This window comes from Cricetulus griseus, chromosome X (assembly GCF_003668045.3).
Source record: "Cricetulus griseus strain 17A/GY chromosome X, alternate assembly CriGri-PICRH-1.0, whole genome shotgun sequence".
NCBI classification, from domain to species: Eukaryota; Metazoa; Chordata; class Mammalia; order Rodentia; family Cricetidae; genus Cricetulus; species Cricetulus griseus.
The window spans coordinates 98791237-98815455 of NC_048604.1; the positions used below are offsets into that span (position 1 = coordinate 98791237).

Consider the following 24219-nt stretch of genomic DNA (forward strand, 5'->3'; position numbering starts at 1 on the left):
CATGCAGCTCTGGGAGCAGTCCTCAGCACCACACAAAGTTGGCATGGTGGTACATGCCTGTGATCCCAGCACTCAGGAGGTAGAGACAGGAGGGTTAAGAATTCACGGTCATGTACCCTCAAGATGTTGAGGAACTTTAGCCAGGAGCACCTGCCTGTGCTCTCTGGGAAGACCTGTGTTGTAGCTGAGCCCTCGACAGCCAGGGAGGACAGCAGCAGTGCCCATGCCATGAGGCCTGGCTAGGGCACTCCTGTGCTGCTGTAGCACAAGCTGCCAGGCACCATGTGCATCATCCAGTTCATAAGATGTCGGTATGGACAGCAGGTTGGTGCTCAGGATATGCATGGCTTCCAGGCAACACAGAGGAAGAGGAGGAGAGGATGGGAACTATGATCATAGATGTCCTGGATGTTGGGGTTGAAAGGGGGTCACCTGTGTCCACATATTGCAGATAACAGGTGTCAATTTGAAAGACCCAAGGACTCTGGGAGAGGGTATTCCAGGTGGCAGAAAGTGAAGTGCAGGTGCCAAGAGCTCAGGGCTAGGAATGGGGCATAGCCTGGGCAGCAGTGATCGGTGCCTCCTTCTCATTGTCTCCTTTGGCAGGGGGCAGACTGATAAGAGCAGAGGGAGGGGAAACTTCGGTCAGGATGTATTGAAAACAAAAAATGATAATTTAAAAAGTATGTGTGTGTCTCCACGAGTTTAGGTGCATCACATGTGTGCAGAAGCCTCTAAAGGCCAGAACAGAGCAGTAGGTCCCCTGAAATGGGAATTACAGGTGTTTGTGAGCTCTTCTGTTAATGCTGGGAACCAAACTCAGGTCCTTTGCAAGAGCTATAAATGCTCTTAACCACCAAGCCATCTCAACTCCTGATTGGAACTCTTAAGGTAGCTCATCTTCTTCATGTTTTAAAATGAATTCTCTTGTGCTGGCTAGTTTTCTGTCAACTTGACACAATCTAGAGACATAAGAGAGGAGAAAGCCTCAACTGAGAAAATGCCTCCATAAGGCAAGCCTGTAGGATATTTCCTTAATTAGTGATTAATTGTGGGTGGTGCCATCCCTGGGCTAGTGGTCCTGGGTTCTATAAGAAAGCAGGCTAAGTAAACCAGGGACAGCAAGCCAGTAAGCAGCATCCCCCGTGACACCTGCATCAGCTCCTGCCTCCAGGTTCCTGCCCTGTTTGAGTTCTTTTTCTGATGGCTTTTGATGAACTGTTATAGGGAACTGTGAGTGAAATAAACCATTTCATTCCCAAGTTGCTTTTAATCATGATGTTCCATCACACCCATAGTGACCCGAACTAGGACACCTATCCTTTCCTCTAAGGCCCTTATATATTTAGATCTCCATATATTGCATTTTTTTTCTACCAGATTTCTTCCTCTTACCTGAAGGCCCTTTCTCCCATAGGTTGCATCTTCTTAGGAGAATTGTGTCAGCTTCCTTTCTTCACTAACACCTGCTATTTTATTATTACCTAATTTATTATGTTTAACAAAAAGAAGGACCAAGGAAGGGGGAGAGAATGAAAAGGGAAGGAGGATGGATTTGTATCTCTAAGATATAAAGGCAACTCAGTTATTCTTTACATTGATTCTTGTCCCAATCTGGAAGAGTTGCTGTAATACAGTGTCCGTAAAAGGTGTGTAAGAAGCTAAGAGGGGAACTCATGCACCCTGAAAAAGAAATATTTTGTGTGTGCCCTTTGAAAAATCCCAGAATTTGAAATACATGAATTTCATTAAGTTAATTTTTTCAAGATGTTTATTTTTTTGTGGTGATGGGCATTGAACCCAAGGCCTTGTACATGCCAGGCAAAACACTGTACTACTGAACAGCACCCCCATTTTATTTTAAATCCCCTCTTTCTCTTTCTCTGGTGTGTGTATGGCACAGCTTGTATGTAGAGGTTGGAGGACAACTTTTGGTAGTCAATTAGCTGATCTGTTAGCTTTGGGGAAATTCTCCTGTTCCTGCCTTCCATCTCCCAGCAGGAGTACTGAAATTACAGGTGCACACTATTGTATCTGGTGTGTGTGTGTGTGTGTGTGTGTGTGTGTGTGTGTGTGTGTGTGTGTGTGTGTTAACATGAGTTCTTGGAATCAGAACTCATATGTTAGGCTTATACACTTTTACCAACTGAAAGATTTCCCTATACCTTAGCTCATGTTTTTGTTTCATTTCTGTTGCTGTAATAAAATACCTTGACAAAAATAACTTAGAGGAGAAAGGTCTATTTTAGTTCACAATTCCATCATTGTGGGGAAGTCAAGGTAACAGGAACTTAAAAGAGCTAGTCGCATCACTTCCAGTCAAAAGCAGAGAGAATGCATGCACACTTCTTAATGCTGAGCTTGCTCTCCACATTTATACAAGCCAGGACCCCTTGCCTAGGGAATAGCACCACCCATAATGGGCTAGGTTTCCGCACATCAAGTAACAAGACAACCCTCCACAGACATGCACACAGGCTAATTTGTTCCACATAATTCCTCACTGAGACTCTCTTCCCAGGTGGTTCTAAGTTGTGTCAAGCTGACCATCAGAACTAACCATCATACCTGTTTTAATCACTTTAAGGATCTTTTGCAGGTTCCAAGACACATGAGCAAAAGTCTGCTTTCACCTTTTGTTTACAGAAGAGATATCCCCAAGGTTTACATGTATACCAAACTTTATCTTTCTTTAAGACTGATTTTTTTTTAACTTCCGTGGTAAAACACACACAAAATTTACCATACTAACCATTTTTAGTATTTGTCATCCTAAGTCTTTTTAAGTATATAGTTCAATAGTGCTAAACATAGTCACATTCAATAGGTCTCTAGAACTTTTTCATCCTGCAATGCTAACACTATCCATTTGTGTTAGCCTTTTTCTTACTATAACAAATAGTTGAAAGAAGAGGAACAGTTTAAAGAAAGAAGTATTTAAATTTTGGGTATGGGCATTAAGGAGGACACTAAGACAGATTGTTGGGGCTAAAAAATGTATTCAAAGTTATTAATTCTATGGACAGTCAGACAAATAGCCACATGGCTGGGACTCAGGATTTCAGGCCCCAATACCACAAATAGCATGATGGGAACTCTGAAATCAGGTCCTACAGAGGAGGCTGGAGTCGGGGTTCCTGCTTACAGTGCTCTGAGAAAGTAAGAAAGGTTTACAGCATAAGCCTTCAGTCAGACTTCCTGATCCCCCAGTAGATGGCAGGAAAGGGGATGAGGAATGGATGCTAGCAACCCATATTCCTTTCATGTATCTGAGCTTGCAAACCCCTCAAGTGAAAAATCAGACACCTGGGAGTCCATTAGGTAGATAGTCACAGAATTGGTCTCAATAGGTTGCCTGTCAATATCTGTGGACTGGGAAGACTAGAGGGACTATTACAGGTATTGTAGCCTGAGCAGCAGTCTGGTATGGAGTCTAACAGGTTTTAGTCCATGGTGGTTCCATGTTTCTGGACATGGAATGACGCAGTACATCACTGTAGAAGAGACTGGTGGAGTAAAACTTTCTGTTGCACAATTTCTAATTGTTCTTAATAATAAAAACTTTGAGTTGGATATTAGGTTAATGCTGGAAATCACCACATTCCCTTTATCAATTTATTTGTCCATGTACATTTAGGTTGCTTCTACCTCTTAGGTACTGGAAATAATGCTATGAGAAAGGGTGTGCAATTATCTCTCTGAGATCCTGCTTTGAATTCTTGGGGTTATCTACCCAGAGGTGAGATTTCTGGATCATATGGTAATTCTGGTTTTGGTGGATATACCATGACACTTCTCTACATCCTCACAACACTTGGTATTTTGTTCTCATCTGATAGTGGCTATCATGATGGGCATGCTGTCATAGCTCATTTTGTTTTGTTCTGCATTCTCCTAATGTTTCCTGTTGTTGAGTTCAAGGCTAGACTGGTCTACATAGTGAGCTCTGGAACAGCCAGGGGTACTCAGAGAAACCTTATCTTTAAAAAAAAAGACAGATAAAGTACTCTGAAATTAAGAAATGCACACATAACCTTTGATGCCATTTTGAGATCAGCAACTCCAAATGATGGTTACTCTGAGTGGGACCAATACTGTAAGATAAGATAATTTAACAGTTTGAACAAAAGAGTGATGTCATTAAATAAAATTCACAAGAACCTCTTGTTGTGGGTTAAGCTCCTGTATTAGGCCCAAACGGAAAAATCAAGATGGGTCATTTACATTAAACTTCCATTTTCTCAAGCAGAAACTAAAGTTTCTCTGACTTTCTGAGAAACAGAGATTAGAGAGATTTAACAAGAAAATGCCGAACAGGCCATTTCAATTGGCATAATGAGGACTCCTCTGCCTTAATCCTGTCACAAGAAAAAGTACCCTAAGGTATCCTGATGTTATGTGGTTATGGGTTTTTGTTTTTATTGTTTCATCTCCAAGTCTTTGCTTTACAAGGATAGGAATTTTGAAATGCTGTTACAAAAATGAAAGAAAAAAACATACATGTATACATATAAGTATTATTAAATGCGACATTTTAAAATAACCTAGTTAAGATTTTAAGCAAATATACATTAAAACAATATGCTGCCTAAATATGAACATCTTAAGGGGTGACTTGGCTGGCTGCTGGCTTGGGCTTCACTTGTATATTGAGCACATAATCATGGCGGAAGGATGAGCGGACAGTACGGTTCATCAGTGGCTGCAGTGGGCGGAAGTTGTCCACCATTCTTTTTTCTTTCTCCCCCTCAGAGGTGACAAGCAGGGTCCGAAACTGCTCAAGCTAGAACCAAAAAATATTAAGAATAGCAATCAAAAACCAGCTTTAGTACATGGATAAATTACTTCCATTGTGTTTTAAGACAGGCTCTCACTGTGTAACCCTTAGAACTCATTTTGTAGACCAGGGTGGCTTTGAACTCTCAGAAGGCCACCTTCTGTCTCCTACAAGCTATGATTACAGACATGCACCACCACACCTGGCTTGCTTTCACTTAAAGAATTCTATAACACTTGGCCTCTAATTGTATTCAGAAAGAGAACTTATTTCTGGGTGATACGTCTTCACCCCTTGGCAAATGGTTAAATGCCATGTTGTTGGTTGGCATGGTTGTGTGACAGCAGCAGGAATTGGTGAAACCAGTCAAGCTTTTGGGATCTGAAGATGAGGGACAAAGGCCCTGGTCCCCAGATATTAGCTGTTTGCCAAAGGTGAGTTACATCATCTCTTTGATTCCGAGGAATATCAATGGAGAGAAAAAGACTGGAAAAATGGTATGTACAAAATGATTCCATTTTGTTAGAAAATTATGCATTTATAAAGATAAAAGATCATTAGGATTTATCCAAATAATTAATAATACTGAGTGCTAAAATAACCAGTGATTAGGATTATAAATGACAGATAACATTTTAAAAGTCATTTATAATCTTAATCACTGGTAATTTTAGCACTCAGTATTATTAATTTTAAGTACATATATTAATTATACCTAATAATGGGTTTCATTATGAAATTTTCTTACATGTATATAATAAATTTTGATCCTATTTATTGCTACTCCCCATCACTTCCCACTTCCACTTCTACTGATTCTTTTTCAAATAAACCACCAGTCCACCCCTATCCAAATCAAAAGCGATGGCATTGTAAGTAACTGTGGCAAGGGCTGTGAGTCTAACACAAGTTTAACTACTTGTGTTCCTTCAGACCTCTGGTTTTCTTTTGTAGTTAAAAGAACTCCACTCATCTTGCACTCTGAAAGAATTTCTCCATGATGAACTTTTATGATGCTTGCCTGTTTTGTAGTTCTGAGGGTTAAATGTGTGGCCTCACGTATGCCAGGTAAGCAGTTTACCACTGAGCTGTATCCCCAGCTCCAATTATGCTATTTTTTACATTTAATGTATTGAAAATGTGTTGCTGTATAAAGTTTGAATGCTAAATCCAACTCCCCTTTGGTTGTGATATTTTGTTTGTGTTCTGTGTTCTGACAAATAAAGCTTGCCTGAAGATCAGAGGGCAGAGCTAGCCACTAGTTAACCATAGAGGTCAGGAGGTCTGTACAGAGAGGAGACAGGAAGTGACAACATGGGGCAGAAACAGGGAGTGATAAGATGGGGCATAGACAGGATGTGGGCCCTTTGGCCTGAGGATTTGGAGAGGTAAGAAGTGATAGTGGCTGCTGCTTTGCTTCTCTCATCTTTCATCATTTACCTCAATATCTGACTCCGAGCCCTTATTGATAAGACCTATTAGGATCATGCTTACCACCAAACACTGCCATTGCCACATATTTATAGAATTTCCACTCCTTTTTCCTCACTTAGTTGAGATGCTGTGAGAACCAAAGTTAATTTTAAGTTTTAATTACTATGCCTTAGAGATCCATGAAACAAAAATGCCTCTGATCTGCAAACCCCTTGCCCAAGGAGAGAGAGTTCCTGAAGTGTTGGAGGCTATTGTTTATGGGAGATAACAAGCCACATAGTTTCACTCCCTGTCTAAACAAGCACTGGATGTGCTTGATCACATGTGGGCAGAAAATATGGATATATGCTTGCCCATGATTGGACCTGATAGGAAATGCAAGGAATTATGGGTTTTCCTTCTTAAGCCCTTGCCGTACTTGATTCTGGGCCATTTCCCAGGGAACCTGGGTATGAACCTGGCCAGAGCCCATCCACCTGGCCCCTATTTAATTAAAGCTTGCTTCCAATTTGGATTTAAATGTGGTAGTGGCCTTATTCTCAATTAGTGGGATTAATAATGCCACCTTTATCATAAAGTAAATTCTCATATGTAGTTTGACACATTTTTGAACTTACAACTTTCTTCTTACAAAGGCTAATTTTCTCTCTCAATCAGACTAAGGGTGTGGGGTAGCTGGGTAACTTATTTCTAAGTGTGTCTGTGAGGGTGTTTCCTAGAAGAGGTTATGATTTGAACTGGGGGACTCAACAAAGCAGATGGTTTTCTTTTATATGAGAGTGTCAGCCACCATGGAGAGTCTGAATAGAACAAAAGAGTAAAGGGTTAACTTTGCTCTCTGCTAACTGTCTTTTTGTTTTGTTTTAAGAAAGAAGCTTAAATAGCCTAGGCTGGTCTTGAAATGCTATATAACTGAGGGTAGCCTTGAACTCCTGATCATTTTTGTTTTGTTTTGTTTTGTTTTTTGCCCCAAGACAGGGTTTCTCTGTATTGTTTTGGAGCCTGTCCTGGAACTCTCTAGGTAGACCAGGCTGGCCTTGAACTCACAGAGATCCACCTGCCTCTGCCTCCTGAGTGCTGGGATTAAAGGAGTGTGCCACCAAAGCCCCGTCGAACTCCTGATCTTTCAGTGGCCACCTCCCACATGCCAGTACTATAGGCTGTATCTCAACATCTAGTTTATGTGGAATTAGAGAACCTACTACTATTTTGGATTAGGTTCCTGCATTGGGTCCCACTAGAGCAACCCATTGATTTTAGGGGTCTCCATAAAATCAATATGGAGAAGCTGGGTGTGGTGGTTCTCTGATCCCAGCACTTGGGAGACAGAGGCAGATAGACCTCTGTGAATTGAGACTAGTCTGGTCTACACACGAAGTTCCAGGTCAGCAAGGAATACATAGTAAGACCCTGACTCAGAAAAAGAAAATCAAGATGGAGGCACACTAGATTTCCATTTTACCAAGGGGAAACTAAACTGTTTATCTGACTTTCTGAGAAACAAAGATTAGAGAAATTTAACAGCAAAATCCCAAATAGGCCATTTCAATTAATGTTGAAACGAAGATTTCCTCTGCCTTAATCCTGTCACAAGAAAGAGTAACCTAAGATAAATTGATGTTTTTTGGTTGTGGATTATTTTCCTATTGCTTTGGCTCCCTTTCTGTGCTTTCTAAGCCCCACCATGTCTGGCTTGACTGCTTTTGAATTGAGCCATCAATCTGCCTCCACACTAGGAGCTCCTAGTTCTCAGGCCTTGAAGCCAAGACTAGGAGGCACACTGTTGGCTTTCCAATTGTTAGAGGCTATGTCAGTGGAGCCCCAAGTCAGCAATGGAGCTAATGGAATACAGGCCACCAGATAACAAAGCTCTGATGGGTATACCCTACAGGCAAAGCCCCAGGGGGATTGTTTCCTGAGTGCTTCCTTGTGCTTGCTGCTATCATATTCTTGTTGTATTTGGCATGGTGTAGTTAATAAGTGAAATGATCCCACTGAATCTAGTAAAGTGTGATTGTTTCATGGGAGGATCCCACTCCTCACTGAGCAATTTACTTGTAGGTCATAATGAAGATGATTTTTTATAAGAACAATGCACTTATTTGGAGTAGTAATTTAAACATGTAGGTGGTTAAGATAGTTAGTAAAGATGATTAGGGAAATGGTTTAGGTTATTCTGCCAATTGCTGTAATAAAACATGGAAAAAAAAAGACAAAAATGGGCTAGTAGTCACCTTCCCCTTTGTTAGATGTGAGATTTGCCAAGGATGGAAAATAACAACAAGGAAGTTTCATGCATTGTAGACCCATGAATTCTGCCTGTGGAAAAACAGGCTGATGATCCAAGAGGGCAATTATGTCCCTACACCCAAGGTCAGGCCTGAGTTCCTTGGTCATGTAGTTTACAGAATTAATCACAGGTTTCGGTATGCAACTTGAAAAAAACCAAGTTGTAAAAGGAAATTAAATGAGCCCATTGTGTGTAAAGAAAAGTAGATAGTTAGCTGACCACTTGCTTAAATTTTTTCGGAATCTGTTACACTGAAACCAAAAACAGCTGCCTGCCAGTACAAAGGAACTGGCTTGCTTAGAACTTTGTTAATAATGAAGGAATCATTGCTTTGGGATGAAGATGCTGCGGTGGGAAAATAAATACAAAGAAAAATGTCTAACTACTTGTGTGCTTCTAAGTGACTTGTGATCATAATGTGATTTCTTCCTGTATAAAGATTTTAATTTGTTTTTGGAAAATATGTAATTATGGTTGTGAGGTTACCTTTTCTTGCACAGAAGTTTTTGGCTTAAGTGGTATAAAAGGGATATGAAAAAAACGAAGCAGCAGCAGAAGAAAGAGAAAAATAAGATGGACAATTAAGTTTTGCTTCCTCAGATAAGCTTCCTGTGTATATGTTTAGTAGTGGCCAACTACACATCTCCTCTCCAGTTTCTCTGACCTGCTCAAACTGGTTCTTCAGGAGTAGATAGCAACCCAGAAGACTTCTCAGCCTCCATAATCACAAGAGCCTAAGATGCCCTGCTCAAGAGAACCCAGTCTAATTCATTCCCACTTTCCCTTCCTGCCTGCCTGCTTGCCTCCCTCCCCTCCCTCCCCCTCCCTCTCCTTCCTGCCCCCTCTTCTGCTCTCACTGTCTTCTTTCTCCCTCTGTCTCTGTCTCCCTCTGTCTCTCTGTCTCTCTGTCTCTGTCTCTCTGTCTCTGTCTCTCTGTGTCTCTGTCTCTGTCTCTGTCTCTGTCTCTGTCTCTCTCTCTCTCTCTCTCTCTCTCTCTGTGTGTGTGTGTGTGTGTGTGTGTGTGTGTGTGTGTGTGTGTGTGTGTGTGTGTCTCATTGGCTCTATTTCTGTTCCTAAACACTTTCTTCATTATTTGTGGTATTCCTGTGCCATACTGGCATTTAGTTTTTGAAGCTATATAGTTTTGTGAATTTAATTACTCCTTCTTTGTTCTTTTAGGAATCTCCCTGGCTATTTATGCATATCTGTTTTGACTCAAATTTATGTCTAGGGCTGGAGAGATGGCTCAGTGTTTAAGGGTGCTTGCTACTCTTACAGAAGAACCACATTTAGTTCCCAGCACACATACTGAGAAACTCAGTCTCTACTTCAAGTTCAAGTGGATCTGACACTCTTTTTCTGGCTTCTGTGTGAGTTGGCACATACACACAATTAAAGACAGATGAAAATGAGGTTAAGATCACTTGCTGCTCTTGTAGAGAACCTGAGTTCAGCTCCCAGCACCCACATGGATTCTCATAACCATCCATAACTCCAGTTACAGGATATCCAAACCCTCTTCTGGTCTCTTTGGGAACTAGTCATATGTGTGGTATATACATACATGTAGACAAATATTCATATACATAAAATAAAATTTTTAAAATAAAACCTTTTAAAAGTAATGTGTCAGAGCTGGAGAGATGGCTCAGGTTAAGAGCACTAACTGCTCTTCCAGAGGACCCAAGTTCAATTCCCAGCACCCACATGGCAGCTTACAACTGTCTGTAACTCCAGTTCCAGGGGATCTGATACCTTCACACCAATGCACATAAAATAAAATTAAATAAATTATTTTTAAAAAGTAATGTGTCCACTTTAAATCCTATTGACACATTTATTGGAGCTACATTAAGTTATGGAGACTAAACAATTCATGGAAAATATAACAACTTGAGGAAAACTGACATTGTTATATTGTCTTCCTGGCCAGTAATAAGAGTATGAAGTTAATTAAGTATCCCGGAAGATTTTTAGTTTTATTGTTAGCATTCCTTGTTCAAACTACTCAGATGTATTTTATAGTTTTATTCTGCCCATTTCTATGGCTTTCTTTTATTATATCTTTGTATCATTATGTCTTTTAACTGACATATATTTGATATACATTTTTATTTCTATATATTAGCATTATACTGTACCAACTGCTAAATTATTTTATTTTTGTATTTTTTAACTGTTTTCCTTGCTTAGTTTTAGTTCTTGATCTGATTATACGGGCCATTTCTACATTTGTTTTTGTTTTTTGTTTTTGTTTTGTTTTGAGCCTCACTAGTGTTGGGATTAAAGACATGTACCAACATACCCAACTGCATAATGTATCTTTTAAGAGAAAGGAGTAGTCCTGGTATATTGCTCAGCCAAGTTTTGAACAGCTAGGCTCAAGAAATCTTTCTGCCTCAGCCTCCTGAGTAGCTAGGACTGTAGGCATGCACAGCGCATAGATAATTCTAGAATAGAATTTAATGTAACATTTACTATGGTTGCAGTTATTTCCAGTGGGCATGGTGAAGTGTACTTGTAATCCCAGCATTTGGGAGGTAGAGGTGGGAAGATCAAGAGTTTAAAGTCATCTTTAGCTACATAGTCAGTTGGAGACCAGAGTAGGCTACATGAGACAAAAAGTTACTTCCATATAAAACACAATTATTGGTATTCTCTGTCCATGGTCTCCACATAAATATTAGAAAAATACTGTTGGTACTCAGGAGGCAGAAGCAGGAGGATCGTTGTAATTTCAAGGCTAGCTGGGGCCACACAGTGAATTCTAGGACAGCCAGGAAATTGCTTCTATTGAACATTGTACAGATATTTTCTTGTCATTACTTACTAGTCAATATAGTAGGAAAATTTACATAGTATTTACATTGTTTGGCAATATAATAGTAAAGAGTACTATGCAGGTGATTTAAAGTATAGTAGTAGAAGTGTATAGGACTATGCAAATATTAAAATCTTATGCAATTCCATATAAGGGACTTGAGCATCTGTATGGTTTATAAATTTTGGGTTCTGGAACCAGTCTTCCACAGCTACCAGTGGATGACTGTATTTACTTGGTAAATTTATTATTTTTGTTTCTGAGAGAGAGAGTGTGTGTGTGTGTGTGCGTGCGTGAGAGAGAGAGAGAGAGAGAGAGAGAGAGAGAGAGAGAGAGAGAGAGAGAGAATGTGACCCATGTGTGGTATCTATTATATGGGCCAGAAGAGACATTCTATCCCCTGGAACAGAAGTTACAGGTGGCTGTGAACTGTTTGACATGAATCTTGGATCTGAGCATCTGTCCTCTGGAGGAACAGTAAGTGCTCTTAACTACTGAGCCATCTCCCTAGCTCCTGAATTTACTTTTGAACTAAGATCAGTTGACCATGGCAAGAAAGTCTCTATTCATCTGTATTTCATTACAAATTATTATGGACAGAATAGAGCTCAGCATGGATGCACATGCCTTTTATCCCAGAACTCAGGAGGCAGAGGCAGGAGGATTTCTGGGAGTTTAAGCCTGGTCTACATAGTGAGTTCTAGAACAGACAGGGCTATATAGAGAGACCATGTCTCATAAAACAAAAGCCAAAACAAAAATAGAAGCTTTAGGGGCTTTTCCTTTAACTCACTAGCTCACTCCTATTTGAGGGAATAGTACTTTCTCTTTCTTAATAAACTGTCTTTATTTCTATGTCTTTAATTAAAAAATAAGACTTTTACAAATGTCTTTTAAGAATCTATGGAAATGAGGGCTGGGGATGTGGCTCAGCAGTAGACGGCTTGCCTAGCATGCACTAGGCCTTAGGTTCAATTCCCAGTGCCATCTAAAACAATAGATTCTCAATGGACAGTGGTGGCACACACCTTTAATCCCAACACTCAGGAGGCAAACAGACAGATTTCTGTGAGTTCAGGACCAGCCTGTTCTATAAGAGATCAAGACAGCTAGGACTACACCAAAAAACTGACTCAGAAAACAAAAGAAGAAGAAGAAGAAGAAGAAGAAGAAGAAGAAGAAGAAGAAGAAGAAGAAGAAGAAGAAGAAGAAGAAGAAGAAGAAGAAGAAATTCTGGAAATGTTAACTTTTTTCTAGGCAGAGTCACCGATAGCATGAATTTTGTTACTATAATAATAAACAACTATCCGGGGCTTGAGAGATAACTCGGAAGTTAAGAGTTTTTGCGGCTTGTCCTCTGGATCTACATTGGTTGGCTCATAACAAACTGACTGTAGCTGCAGAGGATCAGACATTCCTTGCAAGTACCCACACCCAAGTGGCATACACTCAACAGACACACATGTACATAAAATAAAATAAAAATTATCAGTAACAACCATCCCTCTGCTTCTGATACACTGCCGATTCTGTTTCTAATATTTTCTTTTACCTCTTTTCCTTTCCTATCTGTCCAAAGTATACTTTGGTAGGGTCATCATTGGTGGTGTCATTCACAAAGTTTGGAAGGGGGCTGGAGAGTTGGCTCAGTGGTTAAGAGCAGTGGTTGCTCTTCCAGAGGACCCAAGTTCAATTCCCAGCAACCACATGGTAGCTCATACCTGTGTGTAACTCCAGTTTCAGGGGACCCAACACCTTCATACATACATGCAGGCAAACCACAAATGTACATGAAATAAAAATAAAGTGTTTTTAAAATTTGGAATGTTTTGTTTGTTTCGTGTGAAAATGCTTTGTAATCAATATACATCCCGCACAACAAGTATGAAAAATATTGGAAATTATCTGTTTGGTATGCATGTGTGTGGTTTGATCTCTCTCTCTCTCTCTCTCTCTCTCTCTCTCTCTCTCTCTCTCTCTCTCTCTGTGTGTGTGTGTGTGTGTGTGTGTGTGTGTGTGTGTGTGTGTGTGTAGGGAGGGGTTACTGGGGATTGAACCTGGGACTAAGCTAGATCCCAAGCTCATGAGCAAATATTAGTGCATTTTAGTTGTAAACTAAGCAAGACTTTGTCTATAGGTATAGTTATCACTTCAACTGATTTTCTCAGCAAATATAGACCATAGGTTTAAATAATATTCAGTTTTCTTCATAGTCATTGTTAGTTTCCTTGGTTTCTATTGCAGAAGTATTATGCAGGCTCTGGACATTTCCAGTTTTCACTCTTCCCTTCACCTGGGTCTTGATTTTAAATAGAGATTCACAGTTACAGTGGAAGCACATGATTCATAAGCAAATGGAGAAGCAGATAGCTATGTCCTTCTATGCTTTAAGTCTTTTTCTTGGCAAAGGCTAGGGATATAGGACCAAATGCTTGCCTAGTGTGTGCAAGGCCCTCAGTTCAATTCCCTAGCACCACAAAACAATACAACAAGCACAAAAATAGTTCATTTAATGTTCCAGGCCAGCCTTGGTTACACAATACCCTACTTCTCCCTCAAAAAACAAGCAAGCAAACAAGCAAAAATGATATCAAGATATGAGCCCAGCCTGAGCAGGCAGACTAGCATTTCCTTGGATGTAAAATATGCAAGGAATACCTGATCACGATCAACCTCTACTGGCTGCTTCTTGATGATCCAGGTAACAGACTCTGAGAGGGGTGGTGTAGTGAGAGACCCAGAGTAGGTCCAGTAATCTGGGCAGGTAGGCATCAGACAGGAAGGGTCAAATGATCCAAATTCCACCAGGGTGTCCTGTCCAAGAGAAGGAGTTACTGAGTTGTTATTCACTGTTTAAAATCACTCAGGTATCAGAGGGTGAGACGGTGATTGTAATGGAGTGTCCAGGGACCAACAGTGGTCCAGGGGAGGTCCAGGGACCCTGGGTAGCTTCTGAAACAGTCATCACTACTTAACACAAAATCACACTGTGTATTTCTGATAGTTCTCCCTGGGAAAACAGTAAAAAACGTTACTCTTTCAATTCTGTTGGGAGGTATTAGGTAGTGGCTGCTCATAAAACAGAGCAGCTTTTCTTCAACAGAAACTAACTCAGATTTGTTCTTTAAAACTAGCACAGAGCTGAGGATGTAGCTGAGGATGTAGCTCAGTGGTAGAGAGCTTGCCTAGCATGCTCCAGGCACTGAGTTCCATCCTGACACTGCAATGAAAAAGAAAGACAGGGAAGGAGGAAGGGAATGCCAGAATCCTGGACTAAGGAGAAAGAGATTAAGAAGGAGACAGGAAGTGAGGGAGGGAGGGGAATAAAAAGACAGAGAACAGAGGAATGGTGTGCTGATTTCCAGGAAGCAGCCCCTATGGGATTCTGATATTGAGGAATTCATCTTGGCAGTTGGACAGAGGACTAGAGTTCTTCACTTCTAGACAAATCACATTTCTGTAAACCATCTCCCTGCTTACTCGTGGGAGGTAGCTGGAGAAAAGAAGTCTCTACAAAGATGGAGAAGGAGCAGTCAGGAACAGAGTAGATTCCTGGTCAACAAGTACTGAGCAGAAGAAGAAAGCTTCACCAGGGTAATTTCCCCTGTGCCCTGCAGTGTTTAACCAAAGGCTGATCAGCATCAATACACCCTCATCCATGCCACGTCTCCTCCTGCAGCAGTGCCGAAAGAGACCTGAATGTAGTTCATTTATTTGTCTTCCTGCTTCAAAGTACATTATCTACTCTGAGATTCAAATATAAAATGTATTTCAAGTGATGTTACGGGGAAAATTACCTTGTGCTTAATTGATGGCAAAGTGTCCACCAATTTCTGTAGTTCTTTATGATGTTTACCTAGCTAAAAAATAAAAGAAGAAATATTACATTCAATGGCCATTTCACTGTAGAAACTCAAATAGAATGTGAATCAAAATTAACCACCTGGTGGTTACATATAAACAAATTGCAGGGCTGAAACTAGATTTCAGCTGGTAATTACAAATATTATTAACATCACTAAATTAAATTAGACTTAGAGCAAAATGAACAGGCTGTCTGCTGGCAAGAATAGCGTGTCTATAGAAAAAAGGTGCCTCCTGCTCCCATCAAGTATCGTTTCTTACACTGAATTTTATTTTAATTTTAATTCAGTGTAAGAATGAATGTAATTTGATGAAATTACAAATTAAAGCTGGGTGTTGGTGTCGCACGCCTTTAATCCCAGCACTCGGGAGGCAGAGGCAGGCAGATCTCTGTGAGTTCGAGGCCAGTCTGGTCTCCAGAGCGAGTGCCAGGATAGGCTCCAAAGCTACACAGAGAAACCCTGTCTCGAAAAACCAAAAAAAAAAATTTATAAATTACCCTGCATTTTCACTAGCCCCTCCCCCAAGATGGAGTCTTACCATGTAGCCTGGGCTGATCTCAAACTCTTGATTGTCTTGCTTCAACTTCCCAAATGAAGCATATTTCAAGTGCTCACTTGCCCCAGATGGCTTGTGTCTACTTTATTTGGCTGTGTGCTTTTTAAGACTTATTTTATTTTTTGTCTGTATGTGTGTCTGAGTAGGGATACGTGCATGTGTGGGCAGATGTTCATGGAGTACAGAAGAGGGTGTTGCATCCAATGAAGCTGGAGACAAAGGCAGTTCTGAACAGCCTGATATACATGCTGGGAACTGAGTATCAGGCTTCTACATGATCAGCAAGCACTCTAGACCATCAAGCCATTGCTCTTGCCCCTGGACCACATTTTTATACCATTTAAAATATATTCATAATAGTTATTGATTTTAACTACTTTATTTTTGCCATCTTTATGTAAAACATACATATTTTTAGACAGAGTCTCACTATATAGTCCTGGCTGGCCTCAAACACACAGAGATCCATTGGCCTATACCTCCTAAGTACTGGAAATTAAAGGTGTGTGCAACCACACTTAGTCTGGTACTAATATTGTTTTTAAAATATTAAATAAACAGAATGATGAATTTCCTTGTGATATCCCCATATACATCTATCATATACTTTAATTATATTTGCCCCCCTTTCCCTTTCTTTTTCCTCCCCTCTCCCATTGATCCCAATATTCTTTTTTTCTTTTTCTTGATTTTCTCTGCATAGCCCTGGCTGACCTGGAATTTATTCTGTAGACCAGGCTAGCCTCAAACTCAGAGTTTCACCTGCCTCTGTCTCCTGAGTGCTGGGATTAAAGGCCTGTACCACCGTGTGCGTGAGAGAGCATGCATGAGCATAGGGAAGGTTAATGTATATTTGAGTGAAGGCATCCAATACCCCTGGAGCTGGATTTATAGGCAGGCATAAGTTGGTGGATGTGGGTATTGGGAATTGAACTTGGATCCTCTACATGAGTAGCCCATGTTCTTAACCATTAAGTAATCTCTACAGACCAGTCTTTCCTTTTAATTGTAAATTTTCTTCAAATAAGTAACTTATATTGGGGTTTTTTTTTTTTTTTGGTTTTTGATTTTTCCAGACAGGGCTTCTCTGTGTAGCTTTGGAGCCTATCCTGGCACTCGCTCTGGAGACCAGGCTGGCCTCGAACTCACAGAGATTTACCTGCCTCTGTCTCCTGAGTGCTGGGATTAAAGGCGCCAACAACGCTGGGCCAAAGAACTTATATTGTAATGTTCTATCTTTTCAGTGTAAGACACAATATATCATTTCAACTTGGTGAGATGGTTTGCTTGCTTGCTTGCTTTCTTGAGTCAGGGTCTCTCTCTATAGGCCTGTCTGTCCTGGAACTCATAATGGCCTGGAAATCACAAAGTTCTGCCGGCCTGTGCCTCCCGAGAGCTGAGATTAAATGTTGCCACCATGCCCAGCCTGAGTTTTTGTTTTTACCTTTAAAAATACACCAATCACAGCCAAACCATTTTCTTCCAGTGCTGCATCCTCGAAGCTTCCAAATTTGACTGCATTCCAATGCACCAAGTGCAGCTGAAACAACCGTTAAGAGTGGGGTTTATACATGACCATGTAGAGTTGCATGAAAAAAAAACTGACAGCCCCATCCAACATGTAACATTTAATCTTGTTTCATCACCCAAAACAGAGCCACTGCGAAAAGTATATGGCAGTGTGCTGCAAAAGGAGATGGACATAAAGAATGGGAAAAAGACACTGTGGCAAGAACAGCAATATTACTTTGGAAGAGAGGAATTTGTGAGGGGAGAAAAAAATACAATTCACATAGTAAAGTAACTTTGCAATGACAGATCAACATTTTCTTCATTCCCATCCTAATTTGCATAAAATACTAATTCCCAAATCCATTTGCATCTAAAAGGAGAGATGATGTTTATATTAAGAGACATACATTCTCCCTGTGAAAATTAGATGGGAGCCAAAGACAAATTTCTTCTTGGAGGGATGATCACTTAAAATGTTTTCATTTTAGCATCACATTTAAAACTAAATTAAGGGGAAAGTTGCAAGAAGAAATTCGATTTGCAAAGAGAAATCCTATTTCTTTGTGCTTCACTTGCATTTCCATATAAGTTATTCTCAAAGCACTGCATTAGCATCACCTAACCTCCCAAGTGAGCCACTTCAAGGTCCCAGTTAGCTTTCCCCTCCTGAAAGGGAGCCCAGCCGCAAGTTCTGGTGCTTTGGCACTTTCATTTCAGAACACTTTGATCATCTCCCTGTTTCTTTCTCTCTCTCTCTCTCTTTTGCCACAGCCTTCACTTAGGCTCCCACTATTTTCCACTTGGATTAATCCAGCCTCACAGCTCAACAATAGCTTGTGGCTTTAGGAATAACTGCACCTAGCTCAGAATTCAGACACAATTCTGTTCTAACTTTCAATATTTATTTATTTATTTTATGTTTCTGAGTGTTTTTGCCTGCATTTATGTCTGTGTATCACATATGCACCTGGTGCCTGTTGAGGTCAGTAAAGGACATCAGATGCCCTGGAACTGGAGTTATAAATGGTTGTGGCACCATGTGGGTGTGGGGATCTGAACCTAGGACCTCTTGCAAGAGCTGCTCTTAACTGCTGACCTCTTTCCAGTCCCAGAGTTCAGTTTTATCATCTTAAGGTTTGTTTCATCAATACTATTTAGAGTGGATATAACTTTTGCATGTATAAGATGGGAAGGCTCAAGTATGGCCCATGTATGCTAAACAGGCTTTAAAGCATCACCTGAGACTTCTTGGTAATTTCTTTGAATGAGAAATCTCAGAACTATCCCCACTTTTCCACACCTATTGCTCTTTTTAATTTATATTCAACATAATTCTGCTGTTCAATCTGGGTGTGAATACCTTTAATCGGAACACTCAGGAGGCAGAGGCAGGAAATTTCTGTGTGTTCAAAGCCAGCCTGGTCTACATAGTGACCTCCAGGACAGCCAAGACTACAGGAAGACCTTGTCTTAAAGAAAATAAAAGAACGAAAGGAAAAGAAACATACCTCTGCTGGGTAGCATTTGCTGTCCACAGTGTGCTCGGAACCCCAAGCATCAATGGCCCCCCAGTGAAAATGAAACTGCTTCAGTCGGTAGTTGTGTTCTAGGGGTCCTCCCTCAATCACTGAAATGACATATCCAGCAATTCAGGGAGCATGGGGAAAAGATGGACCCTGTCCTTGAATCATTTGGAATATATAATATTACATACAAGTATTTATAAAACTGGTTTCCACAAAGTAAACACATGTATAAAGATTTGGCTAAAAAATATCAAGACTGAATCATGTACCAAGCAATATGCAAATGTTAAAGGCTAGATTTCAGCTTATTTCAATTAATTAATTAATTAGACATGAACTTTCATGTATCCCAGGCTGGCCTCAAACTCACAATATAGCCAAGGATGATCTTAAACCAGATTTTACATTCACCTTCTGGGTGGTAGGATTACAGCTTGACTTATTTTTGCAACTTTAATTATTGGGCCTAGTTTTCATTGTGTGAAATAAAATGCAAATTTTTTCTTGGCATATTTATCCAATTCAATCAAATAAAACTTAATTATGCAGACAAAAGATATTGTAAATTTTTTTTACATTCATTCAGACTAGCCTTCCCTCAAACTAGGAATTACCCTGCCTTAGCCTCCCAAGAGCTGGTTTTAAAGGTGTGTTTTACTATATTCATTCTCCTTCTTGGAAAAAAAAAGTTAGTGTGTGTGTGTGTGTGTGTGTGTGTGTGTGTGTGTGTGTGTGTGTGTGTGTGTCCCAGACACAATCGGGCTTGGCAGTAAGCATCTTTACCTGCCCCCATTCCTTTTCTTTATTTATACACTAACACCTCCGTTTTCAACTTTTGGGGTTTTGTTTTGTTTGAGACAGGGTTTCATTATGTTACCTTGAGTGGCCTGGAACTTGCTATGTTGATCAGGCTGGCCTCAGACACAGAGAGATCCACCTTCCTCTACTGTCAGAATTCTGGGATTAAAGGTGTGCACTGCCATGCCTGGCTCTTTTCAACTTTGGGGATCTTTTTGTTTGATTAGTTTGGGTTTGGCTTTTTATATTAAAAAATTGTTTATGTTGGCTGGAGAGATGACTCAGAGGTTAAGAGCACTGGCTCCTCTTCCAGAGGTCCTGAGTTCAATTCCCAGCAACCACATGGTGGCTCACAACCATCCATAATGAGATCTGATGCCCTCTTCTGGGGTGTAAGCATACATGCAAGCAGAACACTGTATACATAGTAAATAAATCTTAAAAACAAAACAAAACAAAACAAAAAAAATTCCTTAGTTTAAAAAATTGTTTATGTGTATGGATGTTTTGCCTGTATGTTTGTCTGTGGACCACTTGCATGCTTGGTGCTTATGGAGGCCAGGAGAGGGCATCAGAGCCCTTAAAGCTGGAGTTACAGCCAGGTGTTGGTGGTATACACCTTTAGTCCCAGAAGTCAGGGAGGCAGAGGCAGACGATCTCTGTGAGTTCAAGGTCAGCCTGGTCTGCAGAACGAGTAATACAGTAAAACCCTGTCTCAAAACCACCCCCCCCAAAAAACGCAAACCAAACAAACAAAACAAACAAACAAAAACTGGAGTTACAGATGGTTGTAGATCACAGATGCTAGAAAATCAAACTCAGGTCCTCTGCAAGAGAAGTCAGTGCTCTTAACTGCTGAGCTATCTCTCCAGCATGCTCTTGCTAACTTCCAAACATACTAGTGTTTCTTTCACTTTTGTTGAAATGGAATATGAAGTTTGCAAGTCAAAAATTATCACCAGGGAGATGTGATCCAAGAGCACACAGTTTCAGTTAGATAGGTAAGTTACATTTTCAAGATCTATTGCACAGCATGGTGGCCATAGTGAATAGTGGCACCTATTCCAAATGTTTGAAAAGAGTAGCTTTTACATGTTCTCACTGCAAATAAATGGTGTGTGAGGTGATAGAGATGTTAACTAGCTTGATATCACCATTCAACAGTATGTACATATACAAAAATATATACTGCATTCCATCAATGTATAAGGTCATTGTCAGTAAATAAGAAACACAATTATCACCCAGCTCCCTTCAGTCAGAATAAACAATATGAATCATCACACAGTTTATCATTGGCTTTAGTGATGAATAACAAATACCTTTTGTTGAAACTACTTTTTTGGACACCAGTGTAATCAGTACAGTATAAGAATATTCATCCTAGTGGATGAATATTAAACACATGTTTAATCCCAGTACTTGGGAGGCAGAGGCAGGTGAATATCTGAGTTTGAGGCCAGCCTGGTCTACGGAGATACTTCCGGGACAGCCAGGGCTACACACAGAAAACCTGTCTTAAAAAACTAAAACAAAAAAAGAATGTTTGGGAGAAAACTTTTAGAAGCAGTCCTGTGGGCTTCTCATGCTTTAATCCCAGCACTCTGAGGGCTGGGGTAGGCAGATCCTGTGAGTACAAAGCAGCCTGGTCTAGATAGCATGCTTCAGGCTACAATGGTACAACCTGGTCACAAGAGTGGGGAAAGTCACTCTTTCATCCTCTTTGAGCTGTGCTGATCCCCACTCCCAACTCTGCTAAAGCATATCAGCTCCTCATTCCTTCTGTATCATCAGACTCTAACATGGTCAAACCAATCCAGCAGCACTACAAGCACCCATCTCGTGCATCTTAATGATCTTCAGAGTTTACTGTGTCATCAGTTGCAACTTATGTGCACAAATAATGGATTCTGGCAACCCCAAGGACCAAATACACTGATGTATCAGGCAGTGGTCAGCTCTGTATCTTATTGCCCTCTAAAGTTTTCTCACATAATTTCTTCTTTAAAAAATGGTTTTGCCAGGCGTTACAGCAGACACCTTTAACTTAGGAGGCAGAGGCAGATGGATCTCTGTGAGTCTACATAGTAAAACCCTGTCTGAAAAAAAGTGGGAGGTGGGGTAAAACACATTTCCATTGAGAGGCAGGTAAACTCACCAAGGATGATTTTTCTTTGGAGTGCAGGGGTGATGTAGAGTTAATGGCCCCAATCATTATTTTAATAGGAGCACAATGCTGCAATGAACTGAAATAAAAATGCCCCTTCCCCTAAAAAACTACTTTTTTAAAAATAGGGTTTCATGTAGTAGAGGCTGGCTTTAGACTCACTATGTAGCAGAAGATGGCCTTGAATTTCTGATCCTCCTGCCTCCACCTCCCAAGTGCTGAGGTTACTCATGTAGGCCACCAGGGCTTTATTTTTAATGTGGTGCTGATGCTTGCTTGACTTTGTGCATGCCAGGCAAGTATTCTACCAAGTGAGCCACATGCCCAGCTCCATTTTTCTAAAGCTCTACACTGTGAACATGGTTTTGTCAAATACTTAATCTTTTGAATAAAATTGAAGTTCTAGTCCCAAATTAAGTGATGCAGAGAAAAGGGCCTGTTTTTCTCTTCTTTCCCTAGGACAACACTGAAAACATACCCTGGACCTTGACTGTATGTTTTCCCCAAAGATAATGAGCAAAGCAGAGAGGAGATGTCACCAACAACGTGGCTGAGAGGGAAATGAGAGGCAGGATTGGTCTTGGCATCTTTCAATTCTCCACACAGCATTGGTTCACACCATATTAAATACATTTTTTTAAAATTCACGTGCCAAAATTTAAAGCTGGAAAATTCCAGGGCTAGGATGATAACTCAATGGTTAAACTGCTTGTACCCAATCGTGGGGACCAGAGTTTGAATGCCCAGAACTCAAGTCAAATGCTAGGTAGACGAGGTGACCCACTTGTAATTAATTGCAGCCTAGGAAGCAGAGACAGGAGATCGCCAGAGCAAGACTAGCGTCAGTAGCAAGCTCTAGTCTTGACTGGGAGACCAATCAATAGGGAGGAACGCAGACTGAGCATGACTCCTGATACCCATCTCAGACTTCCACATGTACATGTGCTTCCATGAGTATGCAAAAACCATGCGCACTGCACACACATGAAAATGGGAAACGGAGCAAAATTAAAGCTGGACAATTTCATGCCAACATCCATATTTTCAACCTGTCTTTCATCAGTGAGACTCCTCTGGCCATGATGGGTGCATAATCTCTTTGGACAGCAGGCTGCTAAGTGAAAAAGCTGCCCCCTTGAAGTAGGATCCACTTGCTCTTCATTATCACTGTTTCCTTCAAACTCTGCCAGTCTCGATAATTTTCATTAGCCCCCTGGCCTGTACATAGAACCACATTGTGATTCCTGGGACCAAAGAGATTAGAGGACCAGCATTGGCTCTAGCACTTACTAAGTTGCAAAATCCTTAGTGTGTGCTTAGCATCATATCTATATAAACTGTACAACAGGGAAAGGCAAGGCAGAGAAGTGTTCTACCACACAATATGGTTGAGAGGATGAACTCTGAAGGAAAAGAACCTTGGTTTGAACCCATTGGCTATCTGTCATTGAGACCCAGTAGGCAAGGAGTTAGATATGAGGTAAGCATGGAAACAGCAGCTCTGTTTTGGGAGATGTGTCTCTTGGTTAGGAAGGGAGGTAAGACATGAGGAAACCAATGAAACTGTAACTGGACATTGGGAGCTTAGCCTCCTATGATTCCCAATGCCCCACTGTAGTTAAACATTCCCGAAGCTGCAGTCAGGTTTGTCTCCATGTATCAGAAACCCAGGCCACAGGAAACAAAGGGACTGCCTTCCACCCTGCTTGCTTGCTTGCAAAGCCCGATGAACTTCCTCAGTTGCCAAACATGCTCACTAGCAAGAATCTGCTTCCTGGCAAGTTCCAGGCTTCATATAGTATTCATTGCATTGGGAGTTTTTATAAGATTTATTTTTATAAGATTTATTTTTATTTTATGTGTATGAGTAAATTTTTTGTTTTTTTCAAGACAGGGTTTCTCTGTATTGATTTGGAGGTTGTCCAGGAACTCCCTCTGTAGACCAGGCTGGCCTCGAACTCACAAAGATCCACCTGCCTCTGCCTCTGCCTCCCAAGTGCTGGGATTAAAGGCATGAGCCACCACCGCCCAGCCCGTGTCTGAGTATTTTGCCTGCATGTATGTATGTGTACCACATGTGTATCCATGGAGGTCAGAAGAGGGTGTCAGATCCCCTATAACTAAAGTTATGGGTGCTTGAGAGTCACCATGTAGGTGCTGGAAACTGAACCTAAGTACTTTAGACGAGCAGTAAGAGCTCTTAATCACTGATCCATTGTTCCAGCCCCACATTGTGGTTTTGAACCCCCTTTAAGAGGCAACTCCTAATTTTATGCCCAGTCATCCCCATCCTTAGGTATTCATAGTGCTGTATGATCCTGTCCCCTGGGGTGTGAACTGGGGCTCATGACCTGTTTCTAAGGGAGGAAGTGGCAGGATGTCTCTTTGGGGGTTACGTTACAAAAAGACTGTCCCGCGTCCTGCTTGGCCTCTCTGATTTTTCTCACATGCTTGTTTGAAAAGCTCGATGAA

General features: G+C 40.8%; 1 protein-coding gene across 6 annotated transcripts in view; it reads right to left on the reverse strand.

The window, feature by feature from the left end:
• Nucleotides 1-2556: 2556 nt before the first annotated feature.
• The window catches only part of Ca5b (carbonic anhydrase 5B), a 60098-nt gene continuing 38435 nt past the window's right edge, over nt 2557-24219 (reverse strand). For all 6 annotated transcript variants that reach the window (XM_027432618.2, XM_027432619.2, XM_027432616.2 and 3 more), the window contains 5 exons: nt 18765-18883; nt 17189-17284; nt 15120-15182; nt 13981-14136; nt 2557-4783 (listed from right to left, as the gene is read on the reverse strand). In XM_027432618.2, the coding sequence (XP_027288419.1) occupies nt 4604-4783; nt 13981-14136; nt 15120-15182; nt 17189-17284; nt 18765-18883 (614 nt within the window). In that variant the 3' untranslated portion in view covers nt 2557-4603. The remainder of the gene's footprint in view (nt 4784-13980; nt 14137-15119; nt 15183-17188; nt 17285-18764; nt 18884-24219) is intronic.